We start from the raw sequence: 20,999 nt of genomic DNA, 5'->3' as shown, positions 1-20,999 counted from the left end.
CTAGTAAGCCTAGAGAAATGGAGAGTGTCACAAAGTAATTTAACTTCAAGTACAATATTGTGACATTTAAAAGACTGCAAATAGCACTGTTCACTGTTTTACCCAAATTTTAAAACATTATTATCAAGGCTGGCCTTTGTTACCAGCCTTGTATATCACTTCGTGAAAGAATGGTCAGGCCGTGGCCAACATTTGTTCTGTGTAAGTGAAGTAATTATTCATCATTGGTTTGACAAAAAAAAGTAGTGTATTTTTGTATTTCTTCTTCCTTAGAAGATTGATATCTAAAGAATTTACTTTTTTTTTTTTTTTCAGTATTCGACTTACCAGCAACTAAAGGAGCAGAAAAAGTCAGAAAGGTTCTTTAAAGTGCTGTATGATCGCATGAAAGCTGCTCAGCAGGAGATCCGATCCACAGTGACAGTGAACACTATTGATTTGGGGAGCAAAAAGAAAGAGGATGACAGTGACCTCACCATATCTGTTCCCAAAAAGAGAGGTAAGGAAGCACCTCTGGGAAAGAGGGGAGCAGGGCATTATATTGACACTGCATGTGCTGCACCACTGATGCTCTGCTGAGCTGATCAATAAGCTTTCATATTAATCATTGCCAATTTGCATCCTTTGCCTGTTTTTCTCTGAATTACAGTCCATCTCAGGTTGGCTACAAGGAATTAGTTTTAATGAAATCAGTAAAGCTCTGCCAGTTTGCATCAATAAAAGATACTGAGCCGTATTTTTAGAGGAGGAGAAGCAGAGGCTGCCGCTATTGGGGATATTTCACAAGAGCAGGCGCAGGAACTGATTTCCCACCCTGTGGTCTTCCCATTGTTCTCATCATTTATTGTATATGGGAGAGAAATAGTAGGGCTTTTTGTGTTAATGTTCTATTTCACTCTGGTTTGTGGTTTATTTGGAACATGCTATCCCTGCATGAATGTTGCTTTGATATTCTTTGTGAGTTGCCTAGAGGTCTTTGAAAAGTTAGGCACCAACAAAGAAAAAGTTGCATTCGTTATTATTGTTTTCTTATTGTTTAATCAAATGGGGAGAAAGACTTCCAAAAATGAAGGAAAATTATCTTCTTTTCAGTTAAGGATTCAACCCTGCATCTGAAAGAGGGAATGAAAGGACAGTTAACAGAAGCATCTTCTGCAACCTCCAAGGCTTACTCTGTGTACAGAAGAGAAATGGACCCAGAAATAGATCTGATGGGCTCAGGAGCAGATGCTGCAAATGCAGAAGAGAAGTCTGCGGAAGAAGCAATCATGAGCCCTGCCATTGCAATCATGCAGCCAATACTGAGATTTCTTCAGCTGCTGTGTGAGAACCACAACCGAGAGCTCCAGGTAAAGTGTTTCGAGCTGAGCTTTTATAGGGCTGTTATTAGAGGGGCTGCACCTTCAAAAGGGGAGAAAAACATGCCTGTGCCTGGCCCCTGTTACAGAATAGGGCTGTCTGAGATGTTGGGTTTTTTTGGTCCAAGGGATAAAATAACCCTTTTCAAGAACCATTTGGGTTCTGTGTTGGAGGAGTGCATGTTTATATCCTCAGAATTGCTTGGGGATTTCAGCACAGCCACATGGAACTAAGAAGGGTCTAAATGTCTCTGTTAGTAAGGTTCCTGTGCACAACTGGTGGATCACTTACCACAGACTTGAAGAGCACAGGAAGTTTCTGGATAGTGCCCTTTTCCCAAGGTTTCTTTCCTTACAATTGAAGGCTTTAAGATGCTCTGTGTGTCCCTGCTATCAGTTCTTTTGGTAGAGATTACTGTCCCCATAGCAACCTCTGCAAAATGTATTTTCTGCAAACGTACCTCAGTGCTGTGGCCAGGAGCCTCCCTTGCAGCTGTGGAAGGGAGGTTTCAGCTGAGCTCCATAATGTGCCACCAGACCTGCTCAGCTGTGGGGAACGGCTTCCAAGAGAGGGGCTATAATGGGTGTGTGGGAGCAGGTCTGCAGGACATATAAAAGACATTTAAGGCCGGTGCAGATGTTTGCCAAGTTCACTTTCCTAAGCCCTCCTTGCTCTATGATTTAAGGAAATAATAGTTCTCAATTGCTGCATTAAGGCCTAATATATTTTCTACAGTAGTGCAGTGTAGTTCAGTACCTGGACACAGTGGCCATGTGGAATTGCATCCTTCAATGTTCTCATGAAAAAGACTTTGTTTGCCTTGATTCTTTTTTTTTTTCTTTTTTTTTTGTGTTCCTTTCCTTCACCCACCAGAATTTTTTAAGGCATCAAAACAATAAAACAAATTACAACCTCGTTTGTGAGACCCTTCAGTTTTTGGACTGCATCTGTGGGAGCACCACAGGTGGGCTGGGCTTATTGGGGCTTTACATCAATGAGAGGAACGTGGCTCTTGTCAACCAGACGCTGGAGAGCTTGACGGAATATTGCCAGGGCCCGTGCCATGAAAACCAGGTAGGGCTCAAGAACTTCTGGATGCAGAAGACTATACTTGAATGTTGGTGTCAGGGTGCCTATCACAAACCTTTCAGTATTCCTGATAGCATAAATCCACTTGGAGCTGCTATGACTAGACACTCTTCAAGCTTTCCTGAGGCCTGAGGGACCCTTTCAAGTCAGAACTCAAAACAGGCTCTTCCTACTTCTTCTTCCTCTGAGGGTTTGCAGTCCTTTTGGAGACAGTTTCATATTTTATGTTGCTGTGTACATGGCTTAAACCTCACTTTGTGAGATGGTATTTGGAGTCACAGTTTCAGAAGCTCATTGCACAGACTTACGTTCTTCATTTTCACACATATTGCTGGTGTTTATACACCTTGCTAACATTTACTTTCCTTATTTCACATAACTGCCACAAAGTCTAACTTGCTTTCCTGCCATACCACCTAGCAGCATCTTTAATTATGATATCAGTAGTGAAATGGATAAGACTAAAGACCATGCTTCTTATCTCCTGTGCCTTGCTCACTACAGCCTTTTGAAGTCACACAGCTGTGACTTTTACCAAAAGTCTCTTTAGTGCCGTGCTGAAGAAGTGCGGAAAGGTAAAGGATGTGATTACATACTGCCATATTTGATCTGAAGAGAACTGCAGTAAAGTTGTCATAGTGGATGAAACAGCAGAATTTTTGCTGTGGATTAGCAGTGGGAAAATTGTGGCAAGCAAAATTACAGAAGCAATCTGTTCTCTATGCTAGAAATAGCTGAAGAAATACATGCAATATTAATGCTTCTTCATTAATGTGCACCAGTGAAATGCAAAGTGCTATTACTGCCATTGCTAGTAATCATCTCCCTTTATTTAATATTTTAAAAACAAACAAAAATCCTTTAGTGGACTTAATTTTGAACAGTCATATTTAATCCACTTATGAATGGGAAAAACAACGGTTAAAAAAGTATAGCTACATGACTGGAGATGAAAAAATATGTTACAAGTTAACGTGCTCTCCAACAAAGTTACGTGAGAAGCACTGGAGGAACACTGATATGAAAGGGAATGATGAATTACACTTTATTACTTAGACCTGTCTTCTGGGAAGTCACTCAGGATCTGAGTTACAATTGTTTACACCAACTGCAAGTCAAATTCAATATATTTGAGGAGCAAATGCTCCACGCTTTCCTTTTAATTTTCTCCCCTCTCTCTGTCTTTCTGGAAGACTTTTCCTTTCCTATTGTCCCATAAACCTGCCAGGGGAAAAAGTGCCATAGGCTCTTGTATAACTGACTGTTGTGCACAAGGCCTAGAAGGTCCAGAACTCCACCTATAAAGGCATTTGGGAAGTACCACTGGTCACAAATACAGTTTTGAATTCCCTATCCAGAAATACCTGTCTTTGCAGGACTTGTCCAGATGCATGGAGAGAGCTTTGATTTTCATGAACATTTTGTGCTGTAACAGCAATATTAATGCTGGCTGCTGAGGGCAAATGAAGAATCTGAGCGTGCAAATTTGGTTGTGCCTGCAGTCGAGCTTGTCTTTTATGTCTGAGGCTGGCATGTGCTCAGCTGAATCTGGCAGTACTCCTGAGGGCTGCTGTCTGCAAGTTGTACCGCTTGGTGCCAAGCCCTGCGGGATTCTCTGGGAGCAGATTTTAGCTTGCACCACCTTTTTTCCAGTTGGGTATTTCATACTGGCGGTGTTTGGGTTAGTTCTGTGCACACAAGTCTCCCCCAGCACTGCATGTGGTGTGTTTTCAGGCTGTTCTGCTTTGGCTGAAAGGTTATCACTGTTCCAAGGTGTTTTAAGTTTTGAGTCCTTTTGGAAATTTGCTGATATGCATATTCTCTTCCTCCCTCTGGCTGTATCGTCTCCCTCTTTTTCCCTCTCCTCCCCTCCCTTCCTTCTGCCCCTGCCCCATTTCCTTCTCTCCTCTTATTTTGCAGACATGCATAGCCACCCATGAGTCTAATGGGATTGATATTATAATTGCTCTCATCTTGAATGACATAAACCCTCTTGGCAAATACTGCATGGACTTGGTGCTTCAGCTCAAGGTACAGTATATGTAAATTTGTTTATTTGAATTTGGGTAGCAACAGAAGACCTAAGTACGTGAGAGCTCTAGGCAGCCTGACATTTACTTAATCTTACCATAGCTCAGTATATTCAGAAGCCTTTGGAAAAAAAAGATTGCAAATGAGTTCATCTCAGCTTCTGAATCCTTATCAGGCCCTCTGCCACAGGCCTTTTGACCCACTGCTGTGTTTGGGACTATGTCCTCAGTTGTTTGTTTTTTTTTAAATCCTACAATCAGGCATGACACAGCTAGCATGAAAAGTCTGTACTGTGGATGTAAAACCTCTCAAGATTGATAAATAGCCACACTATACAGGCATGCAACAAATCAGGCATTCTCTCTAAATACCGAACTCTTAAAAATTATTTGAGAAGGAAATGCTGTGAAAAAAAATAATACATCAGATGACCTGCAATGTCAAATAAAGTTGAAAATGAGATTCAAGTAAATTGTACTTTATTTCCCTTCTCAGTGTCCTCTGAGGGGAAACACAAAGTGTGGAGTGTGAGGGCAAAGCCTAGACTGGGAGGGCTTATAACGTAATTGTTCTATGTTCTGGGGAGAGTTGGACTGGCTTGTAGATAAGTTTCTCCTGCCTCTGTGTCAGTGCATGCAGAAGGGAGCTCTGCAGCTGTAGTGTCTGCCAAGCAGGGTAGAATCTGTCCAGGAGGAGCCCTGGGTTGTTGCCTTTTCTTGCCTCCAAAATTAAGTATTTCCATTGCAGATGGTCTGTTTCCTCCCCAGACCAGCAAATACTTTGTGGTAGCTGCATTGCATCATATTGGCAATGTTATACATGTCTAATAAAATAATTAATAGAGCTATATATCATGTACAATGAAACATTGAATCAACAGTGCCTTACATATGATTTTAATAACTGTAATTACATTTTTGAATGGCAATGTAATTCAGGCCCCCCTCTAGCAAAACACTTAGGCAGACATTTAACTTTGAACACACAGACAGTTCTTTTGAAGTCTGAATTTCAGTCTCTGTAAAGATGTAGCCGCGTTCACTCCAGTGCCATTTTGATTTGCCATTGTCATGAGGCTAGCAAATGCTTGTAGAACAGCTTTTCTCTGTAGTTACTAAAAACAGAGTTGAGACACACCTCTGCAAGGACCAGTGTGACCCTGTTCACAGGAGGCTGGCTGTGCTCAAACTAACTCAATTAACAAAAATTGTGGTGAATGATAGCACAAGTTCAGACTGTGGAAATGATTCAGATTTTACAGAATCACAGAGTCATTTCCTTTAGTAGGGATGTCTCGAGGTCATCTTGTCCAAGCCCCCTGCTCAAGCAGGATCAGCTAGAGCAGGTTTCTCAGGACCATGGCCAGCTGAATATCTCAACAACTGGAGACTCCATAAGCATTTTGAGCAGCCTATCCCACTGTTTGATCCCTCTCACAGTATAAAAGTGTTTCCTTGTGTATAGATAGAATTTCATGGGTGTTTTGTCTCTTGCCCTCTCATTGGGACACTGCTGAGAGGGTCTGGCACCCTCTTCTGCATTTCTTCCCACCAGGAATTTATACACATAGATAAGATCTATCTAAACCACTTGTACTAAAGGCTGAAGTCACAACTTTCAGTGGCTCCTTAAATTAAAAATGTTCCATTCCCTTCATCATTTTTCTGGCTTTTTGCTAGACCCATTCCATTATGTCCATATCATTCTTGTACTGGAACTGGACACCTTACTGGGCAAGATGTGATCTCAAGAATTGGATCCAAGTTAAGAAGCTGCTGTTTTTGATTTTGAGTGGTAACACATTGAAATGCATTTTCCCATGCCATCTTATTTTAGCCTGTTTTGCACATAGTTTTTGATGTGGTATTTAATTACATTTTCATGGATTATATTTTCCAGTGGACTCCCTAATCGTTTAGTGAGCAGAGCAGACAGTGTTCACTGAGTGCACAGATGGCCAGTGTTCTATTCTGTCTCTTTTTATTTCGAGTGTGACCCCCTGGCCTTCCTTACTGACCAGTATGTAAGCCCTGGCACACAGTAAGAGCTCAATACCTGCCACATCTGTGACAGGATGAAGAGACATTGTCAGTCTAAAGGTACAGAGAGTTTAAAACAAAGTGTCTTTTTTTTTTTCCTCATAGCTCTATCTTGTTGCTTCACTCATTAATTTGTTTTTCCAAAATTTTTATTAGGAGATGAGATGGGAACCCAGGTAAAAGTGAAATGAAGAGTAGAAGTGCTTTGGGCTGTGCTGTTTTTTAGCACCTGGGAACTGATTTTTCACAGTATGAATGTGTTATGAACTTTGTTTTGTATTTTCCAAGTGATGGATATCTTTTTTTCACTGATGTTTGGGATTGGAAATCAGACCCTAGGCTCTCCAAATGTGCAGAAAGTGAGAAATAAGTAGCCAAATAACCATCTCAAATGCCTGCTGTAATTTTAGACCATGACAAGGCATTTTTGCTGAGTCAGTAGCAAGAAGCTGGCTGTTGATGAAACTAAGTCCTACCCTTCCCAGCTTCCTGGGAGCTGCATCAGGCTTCTGTCCATCCCCAGGGTTGTCTGCATTGGGAAAGAGCTTCAAAGTCCTCCTCAGCCATGAGTGAATGGATTGATGCCTTCCTCCTGTTTCCTCCCTTTCCTTACCAAGCTACTGGGAGCCTGTCATGGTCCCTTCCCTCCTCCTTGGTTTGAGATCCTGCCAATGATAACACTCCTGACTTGTCACCACTTTAAGAGAAATCTGCAGCAGTAAAGGAAGCATCGTACTCTTCAGAGCAGCATCCTGTTAGTAATCCTGACCAAAATGCTCTTCTCTACCTCCTCCTGTTCTCATTCACTGTGCACATTAAACTTCTGCAGTGCCAGTCACCAGGTAAAGAGTCTGACGAGACCTTTCCCATGGATGGTCCTGATTTGATTTGGAAGCAAAAGGAAAGGGACATGGCAAAACTCACATGGAATGCTGTTCTCCTTGAGCCAGTCCCAGTTAGGTCTTCTCATCTCTTGTTCTTTGTCCTTATCTCATTCCTGTGTTGGCAAGCCCAGGCTCCTCTGTCCTGGCTTCTGTCTCAGCTCCCAGTCTCTTCTCCCAGAAGTTTCTAATTCCCCAGTTACGTACAAGTCTTCATTCTAATCTACTCTCCTTCCACTTACCTTCAGTCTCATCCTTCAGTCCTCTAGTCAGAGGTGTTTAATCCTCAGCCTAACACAGCCCTGAGCAAGCTGCTTCGAGCAAGGGCTGGACTGCTGGAATCTTAGTCCAGAGGGCAGCCTTTAGTGTGTGGTTTTATGATCCAACCTGCACAGTTTTGTGATTCTGTGCTCACCAAGAATAATCCCTGTGGGCTTTTAGCTGTGAAATTAGTGTGTTTCTGCTCTATAGTACTCAAATTGTAATTTACAAAATGCTTTTGAGTTGGACAAGTTTGACTGGGGCACTACAACTCATGTGACTGTTCTATTGACCTCTAGTGCTCCGTATTTTCAGCTCTATTATCAAAACTTGGGGATACAAAGGCTGCTTAAAACATGAGTTGCTTGAACATGTAGGAACATCTTTCCTTTGCCCTGGTCCCAAAAGCAGCTGAACCCTTTTCCTCTGAAGCTGTCCATGCCATTTATCTGAGGCACACCCTCACCGGAGAAATTTTGGCTGGAATTGTTGATAATGGCAATAAGCAGCTGAGAATGAGGTTATAGGGTGGGTTGGGAATTTTCCTGGCCCCTACCTCTTCCCTTGGGACTGTCACTTGCTTCCAAGTGTTCCAAGAGCTCAGTCTGTAACAGGCAGTGATGAGGATGCAGTGGCAGGTCAGCCAAGGCAACCCTGCTCTGGCAGAAAGCAGCCAAACCTCCAGAACCATTCTTCCTCTCCACCACAGCTGATTTAACTGGAAGACAAGCAGGTCTCTGAAGTCTGAGGCACCACTGGGCTACAGCAGCTAAAGCTCATGCTGGGTAATCCTGAGGAGCGGTCTTGATGAAAAGCAGCCAGTTGACAAGGCAAAGGTTGTCTTTATATATTCTCACAGGAATATTTAGTAGTGAAACAAAATCTCAGGAGTGTATGAAAACAGTTCATTTTACAACCTTTCAAATAATAACCAGTTTGACTTCATAAAAACCAAAGGGGAGGGAAACCTGCCTGAATGATAAAACCTTTTGTGTAACGTGTTTTGTAATTACCTCTGCTGAGTCTTGTTTTAACAAAAGCCAAGGCAAAAAATTGCTAGGTGAGCAATAAGGAAAGGAAATAGAATTTAACTTCTCATGAACAGTCTGCAGCAACACTCTGTATCAAATATTTTTCAGTGTTTAAAATTTTCCTTCCAATATAGAGTGCAGAATTAGTGTTACGGTATGCTGACATTAAAAAAGAACCTATTAAATACATCAGTAAAATAAAAGATGCAAGTGGTTGAAAATCTTATCCACTAAAAAAGTGGTCCTCATAATCTCAATTAAAACAAATGCAAGGGTCATTAATCCATGAAAGAGATTTAAAATTTGCATTAATTTGGTTTTGTATCTCTAGAACAATGCCTCCAAGCTTTTGCTGGCTATTATGGAAAGCAGGCAAGACAGTGAGAATGCGGAAAGAATCCTTTTCAACATGAGACCAAGAGAACTGGTGAGAAAACTTGTGAATATTCATAAATCTTTTGGCTGAAAAAAAATCTGTCATTAAAACATTTCTAAAATGATCTGTATCTAAGTTGAGAAGTGTTGGCAGCGTATGGTGGCACAATGTATCAGGATAGTACTAATTCACAAAAAGTACTTTAAAAGGATCAAGCATGCATGATTTCAGTCTTTACGACTTCATTATTTTTATCCGTTCCAAGCACTTTTCTGTAATTGTTTCCTAACTAAATTATCATATTCTGGTAGACTGTCTTCAAGTGCAGTTTGTCAGGGGTTGGCAAATTAAGCTTGTACAGTTTGTGAAGCAGTGCTAAGAGAAATGTGTGTGTAGACATAGAATGTATTTAATATACATATATGTTATTTGTTTATGTCTCATGAACAAAGAGAGTTCCAAGCAGTTGTTGCTGTGTTTTGGAAAGACCCTGATGTTTATGGAGGTCTCCAGGAACTTTAAATGAGTTGGAAATCTGGCGAAGTAATTTCCAATACAACTTGACTGTGTAACAACAGAAACTGAGAGATCTGGGAATTCTTACGGGATTCTGGGGAAGAATCTGGGGTCATGGTCCCTGCCTTAGGCAGAGCCCAATGCCTGCTGGCATTGTGCTGCTGCTTGCTCTGGCCAGAAGAAGATCGTGGCTGCACTCTAAATGCTACACAGCACTCCCTGCCATATCTAGACCAGTCTTTAGAAGCATTTATGAAAAATACCCTCTCACAAAGGCTCAGCATTCCTGTTCCTTTCTCATGGTTGCTGATGAAAAATGTAGCAGTTTGGAGCTTCATAAATCCTTCAAGCTTGTATTTATCCAGAAAGTGCTTCTCAGGCTGCTCACCCTTCTTGCAGAACTGCAGGGCACCCATCCAGACTGAAGCTGAACAAAGTGGCTGTGTTCAAACACAGTGTGTTTTTTCCCCAAGAACCACATTTATTTCATCTCTCTCTGGCTTGGTTTGTGTTGCAGGTGGATGTGATGAAGAATGCGTACAACCAAGGTCTGGAATGTGACCATGAGGAGGAGAATGGAGATGATGGCATCTCCCCAAAAGATGTTGGCCATAATATCTATATTTTGGCACATCAGGTATGTCTTACTTGTTTTGTGATGGCTTCCAGAAAAGCACTGCATGGTTAAACTCCACGTTGTCACAGGTGGAGTCATGCACTTCAGTGGTAAGAGAAAAATAACAATGTTTTTATTGATGAAAAACAAAGTTTGATAGCAGATGTTACAGTGGGTTAATAAGGTTCAGTGGCAGGGCACACTTGATTGCTTACTGCATACAGGACAGGCTCAGCCAACACTGTCAGGGAGACCCTCCTGTTGAGTCATGGTATTAAGGAAAGCTCCCCTTGCATTATAAACTCCTTCTCAGAGGGGAGTTTAGGTGCAGTTGGATCCAGACTTAGTCCCAGCTTTGCCCGACAGTTTCTGTCTAAAGGTTTATCTGCACATGATCAATCCTTTATATCATTTAGCCATCAAGATTTCAGAGTTTGGCATTCTCTTAACCACTTAGCAAGAGTCTCTCATGGTAAGGAATCCCTCAGTCTTGAGGAACTACCTTGGGAGCCATCCCTTGCCCAAGGGGAGATCCTGAATATGTTGGTACTCCCATTTAGGAGAAATTTCACACAAACTGTTATTTGCAATAGAGTAGTGTGAGTAAAACAGTGACTGTCCACTTAGCTTTGTCTTCTTTTAACATTAACAGATTATTTATATCAATCAAATCACAAATTGTGTTACCATTACTGGTATATTTTAAATAGTGCCTTCAGTTGTGATACCAAGTGAACTTGATTTCAGAAGATTCCTATTATTTTAGAAATATTACTTTACCAATAAGAATAATTGTGCCTCTTCACTGCTTTCTCTTTTCAAATTATGCTGTAGTGCCCTCAAGCTTTGTCTGATCACTTTTACTTCTCTGCTGGTAAAGGTAGAATGTACACGGAAGGTTGTTATTTAATGGGCTATTTATTCTTCAGAATAGCTGATGTCAAAACTAGTTTATCTTTCAATTACATTCAGAGTATTGAAATTTTTTTTTGTAATTGAAAGAGTAAGGACCATGAACTCCTTAGTTATATCATAAATAACAGAATTTGGTATTTCATATAAGGGCCAAATTTAAAAAAAGTATATTTCCCAAAGTAAGAAGAAATAAACAGATGGAGATAGGGAGTGTTCCTCATTCATTATGTTTATTAAGTGTTTTTAGGAATTGAATACTCAGTGGGAAAAAAAAAGAAAAAAAGCAATCTATAGTTACAGTAGCATTATGCAATGTTTCTTTCAAGAAAGGAATGCAAAAAAGGAGTTACTGAGTTATGCTGGCGTGCTCGCAGCACATTTAAATAAATAGGTATTGTTCTTATGTTGTCGGTGGTGTGGTTGACCATGTTCTAGTCTCATACTGTTTGTGAGGCTGTACATAAGATACCCATCAGAGATGACAGTATTTTTAGAAAGCATCTGCAGCTCCTTACCTTGTCTGAATTTACTCCTTGTCTGAATGGTTATAATGAAAATTTAAATGCCTGCCAAATTGAAATGTCGGTATTTTCTGTTTTCTGCGTACAGTTTGTGTTAAATTACTTAACAGGGTCTGTGACATGGAAAATATGGTTTGGGGGAGTGGGATATAGGCCTAAAGCTATATATGAAGTGACTGCTGGGGTCATTTTACACAAGAGGTCACTGCTAGGGGTACACCAGCTGGCTGAGGTGTAGGTTAAGCTCTGTCCCTGGAGAGGTCCATGGTGCCACTCCACAGCTATTCCTGATCCATAGCTGGATTTCAGTTGCATAAGGGTGGATATTTTTACAGCAACTTACTGAGCTTCTTCCTGTTCTGTAAAATTAAATGTCATGATTGGCTCTCTATGCTGTAAAAATATCCGTCTTTTTACAAAAAAAAAAAAAAAAAAAAAGAAATAAAAAAGACTGTTTTCTTTTTCTTGCATTTCTGTAACATAGTACGTGTGTTTACAATAGCTTTGCACCCATGTCAAGCCCCATATCAAAACAAAGCAATGCTAGAGCAAGCAATTTGGGGCCTTTCTGTGTCCTCTGCTAATGAAACACTACAATTCTCGGCACAGACCTGCTGATCTTTGACCCCAAACTCTTTCCATGTGTGCCCTTTTTGCTTGCCCTGGGATGGGCAGGATACAAGCGTGGACCCTCCTCAGTAAGGCCATTGTTGCTGGGTTCCTTTGCTGGCTTCAGTCGCCAAACGCCCTCTGCTTTGCTGTCAGAGTGGCTCTTTGGTGCCTAGGCCTTCTGCTTGGCTTAGCTGACCTGATTTACATAATATTTCTTTGCTGTGGCACTTCATCTGACTTACCTTTCTTTCTTCAACCAGTGTGGTTCTTCAGTCACTCTCCTTACACTTCCTGGTGACCACTTGCTCTAGTTACAGCTTTTTGGTCCCTCTGTAATAGCAGAATCAAGACTGAGAGTTCCCCTTTTTGCTGTTCCAGCCCTCAAACACAGACAGTTTATTTTGGGGAGCTCTGACTTTCAGTTTTTGTCGTTGTGCTCTTCAGGGCAATGCTGGGTTCTGCATTTTGCCACCACTACATCCTTCCTTGCCCTTCCTGTGGTTGATTTTACCAGAAGCAAGAGGCATTCTTGTAAATGTTTGACCCACAGTGCATAGAAAGTTGTACATGTGTCACAAGCAAGGCTGAGATTTCTGTTAGTCGATCTTCCTTACAGCCTCCCAGCTCCTGCACTAAATGTGCGCTTGCACATCGTGCACACACAGAGGTGTGTGGGTACAGCAGCTGTGTCATTCCAGTGATCACACGTCTTCCACATGTTTCTTGGCCCTCTCTTTTCTTTATTTCTTCTTCCTCCAGCATGCCACGTGCTGTGGCTGTGCTGCTTCCCCTGCACTGACCCCAGGCTGTCTGGGCACTGCTGCTCCTCACTTTTCCTGCTCCTCTATGAGCAGAGGGGAGAAGGGAGGGCCACTGGAAGAAAGCAGAACTGAGCTGTCCATGAGGAGCTGCCCTGAGCTGCAGTTCTACTCTGCAGCCTAGTTTTGGGGCTCCTTCCAGATGTAGCTCTTCTACTGTTGCTTGTGGAACAGTGACATGAGCTGGTGCTTGAGATCACATCCTGGAAAAGTAAGCCTGTTATTGGTATGTAGAAAGAGTTCACAGCTCTCATGAAAATCCACGGAGGAGATTCTGTTTTCTTTCTCTCATTCAAATGTCATGCTCAGAGCCAAGCCTTGACCTTGACAATTTCTTGCAGTGGTCTCGGGTGTGTGCCAAAGTTGTGTTATGGACAGTTCCATCACCTCTTACACCACTTCTCTTCCAGCCTCAGTCAATAGGTGTGGTACTTTTACTGCTGTCCTCTTAAGAGCTTGTGTTAAAACTAGTCACACTTTGTTTTGCAAAGCGAGTAAAGCTGTCCACAAAGAGACTTCATCTTGATGTGATGTCCCTGTAGGAAATTTTAAAAGCTTTTGACACAGCAGCACAAAAAAGTTTCATTCTTGCTCCTTATCTGCAGAAGCATTAGTGTACGAGAATCAATGGTTACACAAAGAAAGAAATTAGAAAAAGTTAAAAAAATCCTCTGGCTTTTCAGAGGGCTGCTTGAGCTGGCTGCCTGTTAGCCAACAAAGTACTTCAGAAGTTTGTAAACTAAAATACAGTACTTCATTGGCAGTTTTTCCATGAGGTTCATGATCCCTTTGATATACTATGAAGCAAGATAAGGCAGTGATTATAACTAGAGCTCCTGTATGTATATGTATGTATATGCATGTAAATATATATAAATATATATGTGTGTGTGTGTGTGCTTCTGTTAACAGAAAATACTTTGGAGTGTTTGTGTTTTTCAGCTCATGCAAACTGTCTAAATCAGGCATGGAGCCCAAGCTAAGCTGTACCTTTCAGCAGGGGCTTTATTCATGAGGGTCACAAGAATGTGAAATAACTTTACATAGCTTTTTGTCAGCTTGCAGCATGGCAAGAGTGCACTTTCATCTGCCTGCAGAGCTGTGGAGAGATGTCCTTGGTCTGGAAGGATGTGAGTGGTGGGGGAGTAAGGGAGCAAACTGTAACAAAACTTTCAGATTTCCAATGCTGCATAAACTCCTCTGCCTGGTTCCCAAGGCTGTGGCAGGAGCGTAGGGGTACTGATGCAGCGTGTCACCCCTTTCGTGATGCGCATTCCGTGCTCTCAGGCTCGCAAAATGTTTTCTCAATATAAAGTTTCTGCTTAAATGCCCTGTTGGAGATGGAGCACAGGTCTTGGAACTCCACGATACCTTTGTCACTTCCAGGTAAATAGAAGGTATTTGTTTGTTTGTTTAAATGAGATTAAGCTAAAATATTATTTAAATCCCAACCAAGAAAACTACTTATATTTATACAATTACCTGGTGCCACCAAGACTTAAGGAAAAATATTTCTTTACCCAGTAAGGTTAGAAGAATTATATCACTGTCTCGTATCAGTGCAGTGAAGACAAATTTGAACCAGGCTATGTTCTTATAGACTAACACAGTTGGAGGTGTCCTTCCATTTATAAGTTCTTAAAATAAACCAAGGAAAAAGAGGTAAATCTGCTGTGAACTGTAAGGTTCTCACTGCAGGTACTGCTAAGGACACGCATCTTCCTTGCTGGTGCTCATTTTAAATGGGCTGAGCAAAACAAGTCATTCAGCCTTATATATTTTTTAGTATATTTATAACAGAATCAAGATGTTTTTATCAAACTTGGCAAGCATTATCCAACTAGTGTCTTACTGCCATGCTTACTTCATTGCTTAACAATGTAGACAGATGAAGGGTATTTGCTAACTAGGCAATTAAAATGGCAATAATTGATGGCAAGGATTTATAGTTTGGGAGTAGAGATACACTACCAGCTATTTTTTAAAAGTTACTCTTTTTGACATTTGAAATAGGAGAGGTTTGATAATGAGACTTAGATATGATACATTCATTAAGGATAAAGTCAGTTTAAAAAAAAATAGCTATCCAAAATTCTAAAGAAAAACTCTAAGAATTGTTTCTGTGAGTGTCTCTTTAGTCTATCTTTCTGTAGCTTTCATCAGATTTGAGTATACCCAGGACTGGGACCACCTTTATTTTCCACATCAGTACTGTACCTACAGCTGCATGGTTCTGGGACTTCTACATGCTCCAGCAGAACAAAGAAATGACAATAATGATTGCTTCAGAAATTTTAAAATAATTAATCTTGCTTATTATAAGATTTTGGAGCAGTTAAAAGCTCTCATTAATTTTATTTTCCCCTTTTTAAGTAGATGGTATTACCTGGTGTTACAGATAAAGGCACCAAGGCAGAAGCAGGCACAGACAGCAAGTCGTGAGCTGTCACGGGAAGCAAATCTGGCTGGTTTGATCCCCAGTGCTTTCCTTTGACTGCCACATTGGCTTCCCTCCTATGCACACTCACTACTTCACTAAACTGGAAAGTTTGCATTTGTTGGGTAGTGCATAATCACTGACCACATTAGTACTTCAGAAGTCTTTTAGAGACATACTAACGTGTGTTTTTCAAATAAACTTTCCTGTGCTGCTACTATTATGGGCTGCTGAGGCAAGAGAAGCTTTCAGAAGGTAACGGATGCAAATGTGTTCATGTGTGTGAGGGAGGTATTGTAAGGCTTAAGGGGTTTTTTTTTGGGTGGTTATTTTTGGTGTTGTAGTTTGGAGCAGTTCCTGGATTTCCTTCATTTTGCTGTATTTTAACTTTTGGACAGATTCACTTAGACCTTTGTCCTTCTTTTCCCTTGAGTGTGTGTGTGTATAAAATAAAATACAATTATTAAAACATAGTAAAAAAGTAGATGTGGATTCTTGTGCTCATCCATTTGTCCTGACCTGAATATAATTCAAGCCAGGTCAAGGGTTTCCATGGCGAGACCTCGCTTATGACGGGTGCAGATCTTCCACAGTATAACATGTGAGGAAACAAATGTAAATGTGGGCCTCCAAATGTGGAACAGGATCACTGCATGTAACTCCTCCAAAGCTTTCTGAACTGAGTGGGTTGTCCCAGGCCCACCAAATACTGTTCTGCATGAAGTATGATTGTGGTCAGGTCTAAATTCAAGGTGAAATTTGACTTTTTAAAATGAAATGTTGCTGAAGAAGGCAGAAATTAATTGCTCAGTAATGTGCATTGCCAAGTACCTTCTCTAAGACACAGTAGAGAAGCACCTGAAAGGCTGTTTAGGAGAGGGAACTGGTGGAACCAGTTACAGCCCAGTAGTCTGCCATGGGCATGAACTGGCTGGAACTTTAGTATCACAGTTTTACCATGGAAATAAGATGAACAGAATACAAGTGGAAAAGTATTGCAAGAACACCTTCACCCTTGATGTGTTGCCATTACTGGCCCATAACATTTGCCTAAAATAAATCTCTCTGTCCCTGTGGGAGCTGTGAGCTCTCAGAGCATTTTGCTCTAAAAGATAGGCTCATCTAGTTGGGAAGCAGCTTCGAGCTCAGGAAAAGATCCTCCAGACGAGCTGAGGCCTGGGGACCACATTGGTTCAGTAAATTTTTTAAGCTTGCTGAGTTCTTTCTGCTCATCCTCTGCCTCAGGTAGTTGCATGTCTGTCTTTACAAAACGTTAGGTTGTGTGTATCTTCTGATGACAAAGATTTTCAGTTGATTCTGTTTTGTGAATGAAATGTCTTTTTACACATCTCTATACACTCTCAAAGAATAAAAAATGTTTTAGTATATGAGACTGGGATTTTGGAAAAAAGACCAGTGGTTATACTGAATGCAAATGTAGATGTCTCACATTTTGTGTAGCAATGACCATTGTCAAATTGTGTGGCTGATGTGGACAAGAAGCAGTTGGCAGGTATTGTTGGAGATTGTCCTCCCAAGTACCAGACGACAAATGGAGAAAAACATTGAACACAATTAAATAGGACTACCTGCTGAGGCCAGAAGATGATGGACTTTATCCTGTAGGATAAACATGTCCTTCAGGATGGATAGCTGTGAGTTTGTGTGATGAGGATGCTCTCTTTCTGCAGGACAGGTACAATTTTTCAAGCCAAAGGATGTTATTTTTTGCAAGGCTATGCTGAGCTTCACTGTTTTTTGGTGGTTTTTTGTTTCTCTGTCCTTAACAGAGAAGCTCTTGCTGTTAGCAATGCCAAAACACAGGGCTAATGGGAACCAGCATCAGGAACCGTGACTGTCAGGGGACTTGTAAGCTTGGCTGCCAGACCTGAAACTTTTCATGGAACTTTTATGCTCCACATGTTGTTTTGTAGTTACCATCCTGATGAGACAGGCTATGGCATCAAAATGACACCGGCTAATTAAATGTCAGGAGAATCAGAAATGTTGCAAGGCTTTTACGCTGAGATTGCCAAGATTGAAACAGAAGCCAGTGACGCGCATCACCCTCCCTGTGGCTCATTAGGATGGGATATAACTCCATGTTCAGCCAGCTGCAGGATGGAGAAACAGTATGGAGGCTGCCATGAGGGCTTGACACTAATGAGAACCTGAAAGGTTAAATAAACGTCTGTGGCTGATGTTAGGTCTCAGGTTATAACCTTAGCAACTTGTCCTTTGATGTTTTCTTTTTCTCCCCTTCTCCTTGGAAGCATTCCCCTCAGAATCTTGCTCTGGCTTTGATAGGAATCTACATGGGAACCTGTGTTTTCCATCTGGTGTTGTTTTGACTTAGGCTGCTAAGAGCTTCTAGGATTCAAGCTAGAGCTTTTTACTGTAGGTTGGCCACAAAAGCTTTAGCTTATTTTAATTTTTCTGGTTCTACTTCTCTAGAATAAGATGATGTGTCTATTCTACATATGTGTGTGATTTATTATATGTAATGTTAACGAGGGATATATCCTGTTTGACTGTGGCAACTGCGTTTCACTAGTGCACAGGTGGCCTTAATATTTCTGCTTTGTGGGTTTCTTCTTCTATCTTTAACTTCTGTAATCTTTGTGTTTTGTGGTTTACAAGATTTTTTGTCATTGGGAAATATGTTGAATTGGTGTTGGGGCCCAAACGTTACACCAGAAAAAATACCCTTTCTTTGTCAAATGTCTGCATTGTGAAATCCTCACATTAGTCTGTGGTTTTACTCTGAAAATTGGCTGTGGGACAACGAAATACTGTGCAAGACGTTCTCTGCTCTCAGGCTCTGTTTGCAGCCCTGGCCTAGCAATAACCACACTACCTTTTTATTGCTGTCTGAAGCAGCAGGGGTGGACAGAGGGACTTCAGTCCTCCTTTGGTTCTCTGTCACCCAAGAAGCAGTTACTTCTCTTCCCACTTGAAGAATGGGTCTTCATTTAGCTGTGTCCACAGCTGGTCTGTGTGGGAATGCTTCCACTCAAAGTAGGCAAGCAACACTGATTTATACTGATTTATACTAGCAGAGAACTTGCCCTGTTGGCCTCAAAGCATACTCTTATTCTGGAGCTGCCTGCTCGTGTTTGGTATGCATTAAGGATGATGATATAGGGGTCACAAGGAGGATGGTTTAACTTAAAACTTTTAGGTTGAAATTGCTTGGAGAAGCATTATGTAGAATTAAGCATAATTTTCCTTGGAAGCTAAGTAAACTCAGTCCAGAGGCTGTTGAGAGGCAATAAATGTGGGACCACACAGTGCCATCTTTCCAAAGCCACCCTTCAAAGCACACTGCACATTCAGCCAGCCCTGAGTGCTATGGGCACATTTCACTGGCTCAGAAATGTATGCAATGTAGCTACTTTGTTCAAATTGCTGCAAACTCTCCTTATTAAGGAAGCTGAATTACATAAATTGTTGAGTTCTTGCTCTGGAGACAGAGCTGGAGTTTTTCCATTAGACGTAACCTTCAAATGAACCAAGGTGCACCTTTACCTCCTAAGTACAGCCCAACTAAAACATTTTACCCTAAGCTGGGTTTTGGTTTGAGAGGAAGTGAGCATAACCTTGGAAATATGGTAGTGAAACCTGGTCCCACTTAATAGTATCAGAGCAGTTCTAATAGGCCTCAGGTATCTGCATTGTGAAATCCAACACCTTAATTAAAATGGGGGGGGGGAATCTTCTCTAACAAAGACATACTTTTTTATGTTCAGTAGTCATTGAAATAATTACAGGTTAACAAAAATAAAGAGCATTAAACAGAATGTCAAAATATGTCTGTTCCTCACAGTTGCTCCGTTTTAACTCTCATCTCCTCTGATGTCACAATTTAATTAGGTACCTCAGTCACCATAGAGTTTTCCAGACAAGATGTGAATATGTAATCTACAAATCCGCAGAGCTCAGTTGCCATCCTCTGTATTTCATTCATTTAACACAGTGCAGAAAAGTGAAAATGAGGTTCACCTTGCACTTTTTCTGAGGCAGCTTTATGAGATACTGAATAAAAGTGTCCAGCTGTGAAATTTAGTTTTAACAGCTGATTATGCTTTTCCACACCAAAAGTGAGGTGATCAGTTACTTATGATCACCTTCAGACCTGCACACAGATAAGCATCTAATCAACCTGGGATTAAAGAATCCTTTTCTCTGCCTTTTTCTATGGGCAAGGGTTTTCAGAGTTTGTTTTACAAATGATGGTCTGTGGTAACCTTAAATGAACTCCATTTGGAAAACCTTTTCAGCTTTTTCTGTCTTTGAGTCTGTAGAACACTATTTAAGTGCTAGTTGGTTGGGCAAAAGAACATTATTTGTGAATATCTGGTAAGGAGAAAGATGAAGTTTTTACTTCCACCAAGAACTCTTATTTCATAGGTGCCAGGTGAAAGTGCTCTCCTGAGGACAATAGCCATAATACAGAGCTGGAATAAGCAACTCATCATTTTACATTCTCTTCTCTCTGGTCCTATGCTCCAACTTACATTTTTTTAGGGATGTTTTGCTCTGCTGATTGGAGGGTGGGCAGAGATTTAACAAAATGGTTGAAAATGTTGGAAAATATCCCCATTGTAATTGTTTGAGGGGAGTCATCTCTCAGTTCCTGCCCATCTCCACACTTGTACACTGCCCTGTTTTGTACCCCACAATGTACATTTATCAGGCCCAGCAGATAGTAGGAAATCCCTGTCTGCTGTGAATTCAACAGGTTTCAGCTTCAGCTGTTTGCTTGCTGCTTCAGTTTTGTATGTTTTTGACTCTGAACAAGTTATGCTTTTCTGTGTGTTGTGGAACTATGTGTTGAGAAGGTGGGATGTGAACAGGACTGGCTATGAAGAGGGTTTTTAATTTTACATCGATGTTACTTGGCTGTCGGAGTCTGAGCCATGATTCAAGGCTGCAGCTGAGGTCTTAAGCCCCTTTAATGTGCCTCATTGAAGACAGGCTGGCTTATCCCAGCCTCTGCAGGGGCTGTCTTCCAAGCCACACCTGCCCATGGCAGAGCTGGTGATGATGTCAAGTTGGGTGGCACTATCCTGAAAATGTAAGAGAGAAGACAAGTTTGGGTAGATCCTGAAGAAGAGGATGAGTCCATTCTGGAAGAGTCAACCCTCGAGGAACTTTCTGCTCATGGTGCCAGAGGAAGGGATGTTGAGTGCCACTCAACGTCTCCTGGTCTTACGGCTCACAAAAGGAAGTCTGTCCGTACTTAAAAACTTGAAATTGCGGTTCCCCTCAACACATTGCCCCCAAAGTAAAAGTCAACAGCAGTTCCTCCTTTTGGTTGTGCTAGCCTGCCTTTTCTAGAGAAGCCATGTAGTAGGCAGAAGAAGATAGCTGGCAGAGTCCATTCTGCAGAGAAGAGAAACACAGAAAATGAAGGGCTTGGGAAACAAAAGGATTTTAAGACTTCCTGAAAAGGGTGTGCCTTTCACAGTTCTCTTAGTTGTATTTATGTATTTTG

At 41.3% G+C, this 20,999-nt stretch overlaps 1 protein-coding gene across 13 annotated transcripts in view; it reads left to right on the top strand.

The window, feature by feature from the left end:
• ITPR2 (inositol 1,4,5-trisphosphate receptor type 2) overlaps positions 1–20,999 on the top strand; it is a 259,828-nt gene that overhangs the window by 185,364 nt on the left and 53,465 nt on the right. For 11 of the 13 annotated variants that reach the window (XM_086885021.1, XM_086885012.1, XM_086885011.1 and 8 more), the window contains 6 exons: positions 316–499; positions 1,093–1,349; positions 2,233–2,433; positions 4,369–4,479; positions 9,023–9,118; positions 10,101–10,220. In XM_086885021.1, coding sequence (XP_086741147.1) covers positions 316–499; positions 1,093–1,349; positions 2,233–2,433; positions 4,369–4,479; positions 9,023–9,118; positions 10,101–10,220 — 969 coding nt within the window. The remainder of the gene's footprint in view (positions 1–315; positions 500–1,092; positions 1,350–2,232; positions 2,434–4,368; positions 4,480–9,022; positions 9,119–10,100; positions 10,221–20,999) is intronic. The other 2 variants (XM_086885019.1, XM_086885022.1) reach the window with 1 other exon arrangement.

The sequence above is a fragment of the Cyanistes caeruleus genome, chromosome 4 (assembly GCF_971803275.1).
Source record: "Cyanistes caeruleus chromosome 4, bCyaCae1.hap1.1, whole genome shotgun sequence".
In the NCBI taxonomy this organism is placed as follows: domain Eukaryota; kingdom Metazoa; phylum Chordata; class Aves; order Passeriformes; family Paridae; genus Cyanistes; species Cyanistes caeruleus.
The sequence above is the reverse complement of the archived record's forward strand: the minus strand, read 5'-3'. Positions and strand labels throughout refer to the sequence as shown.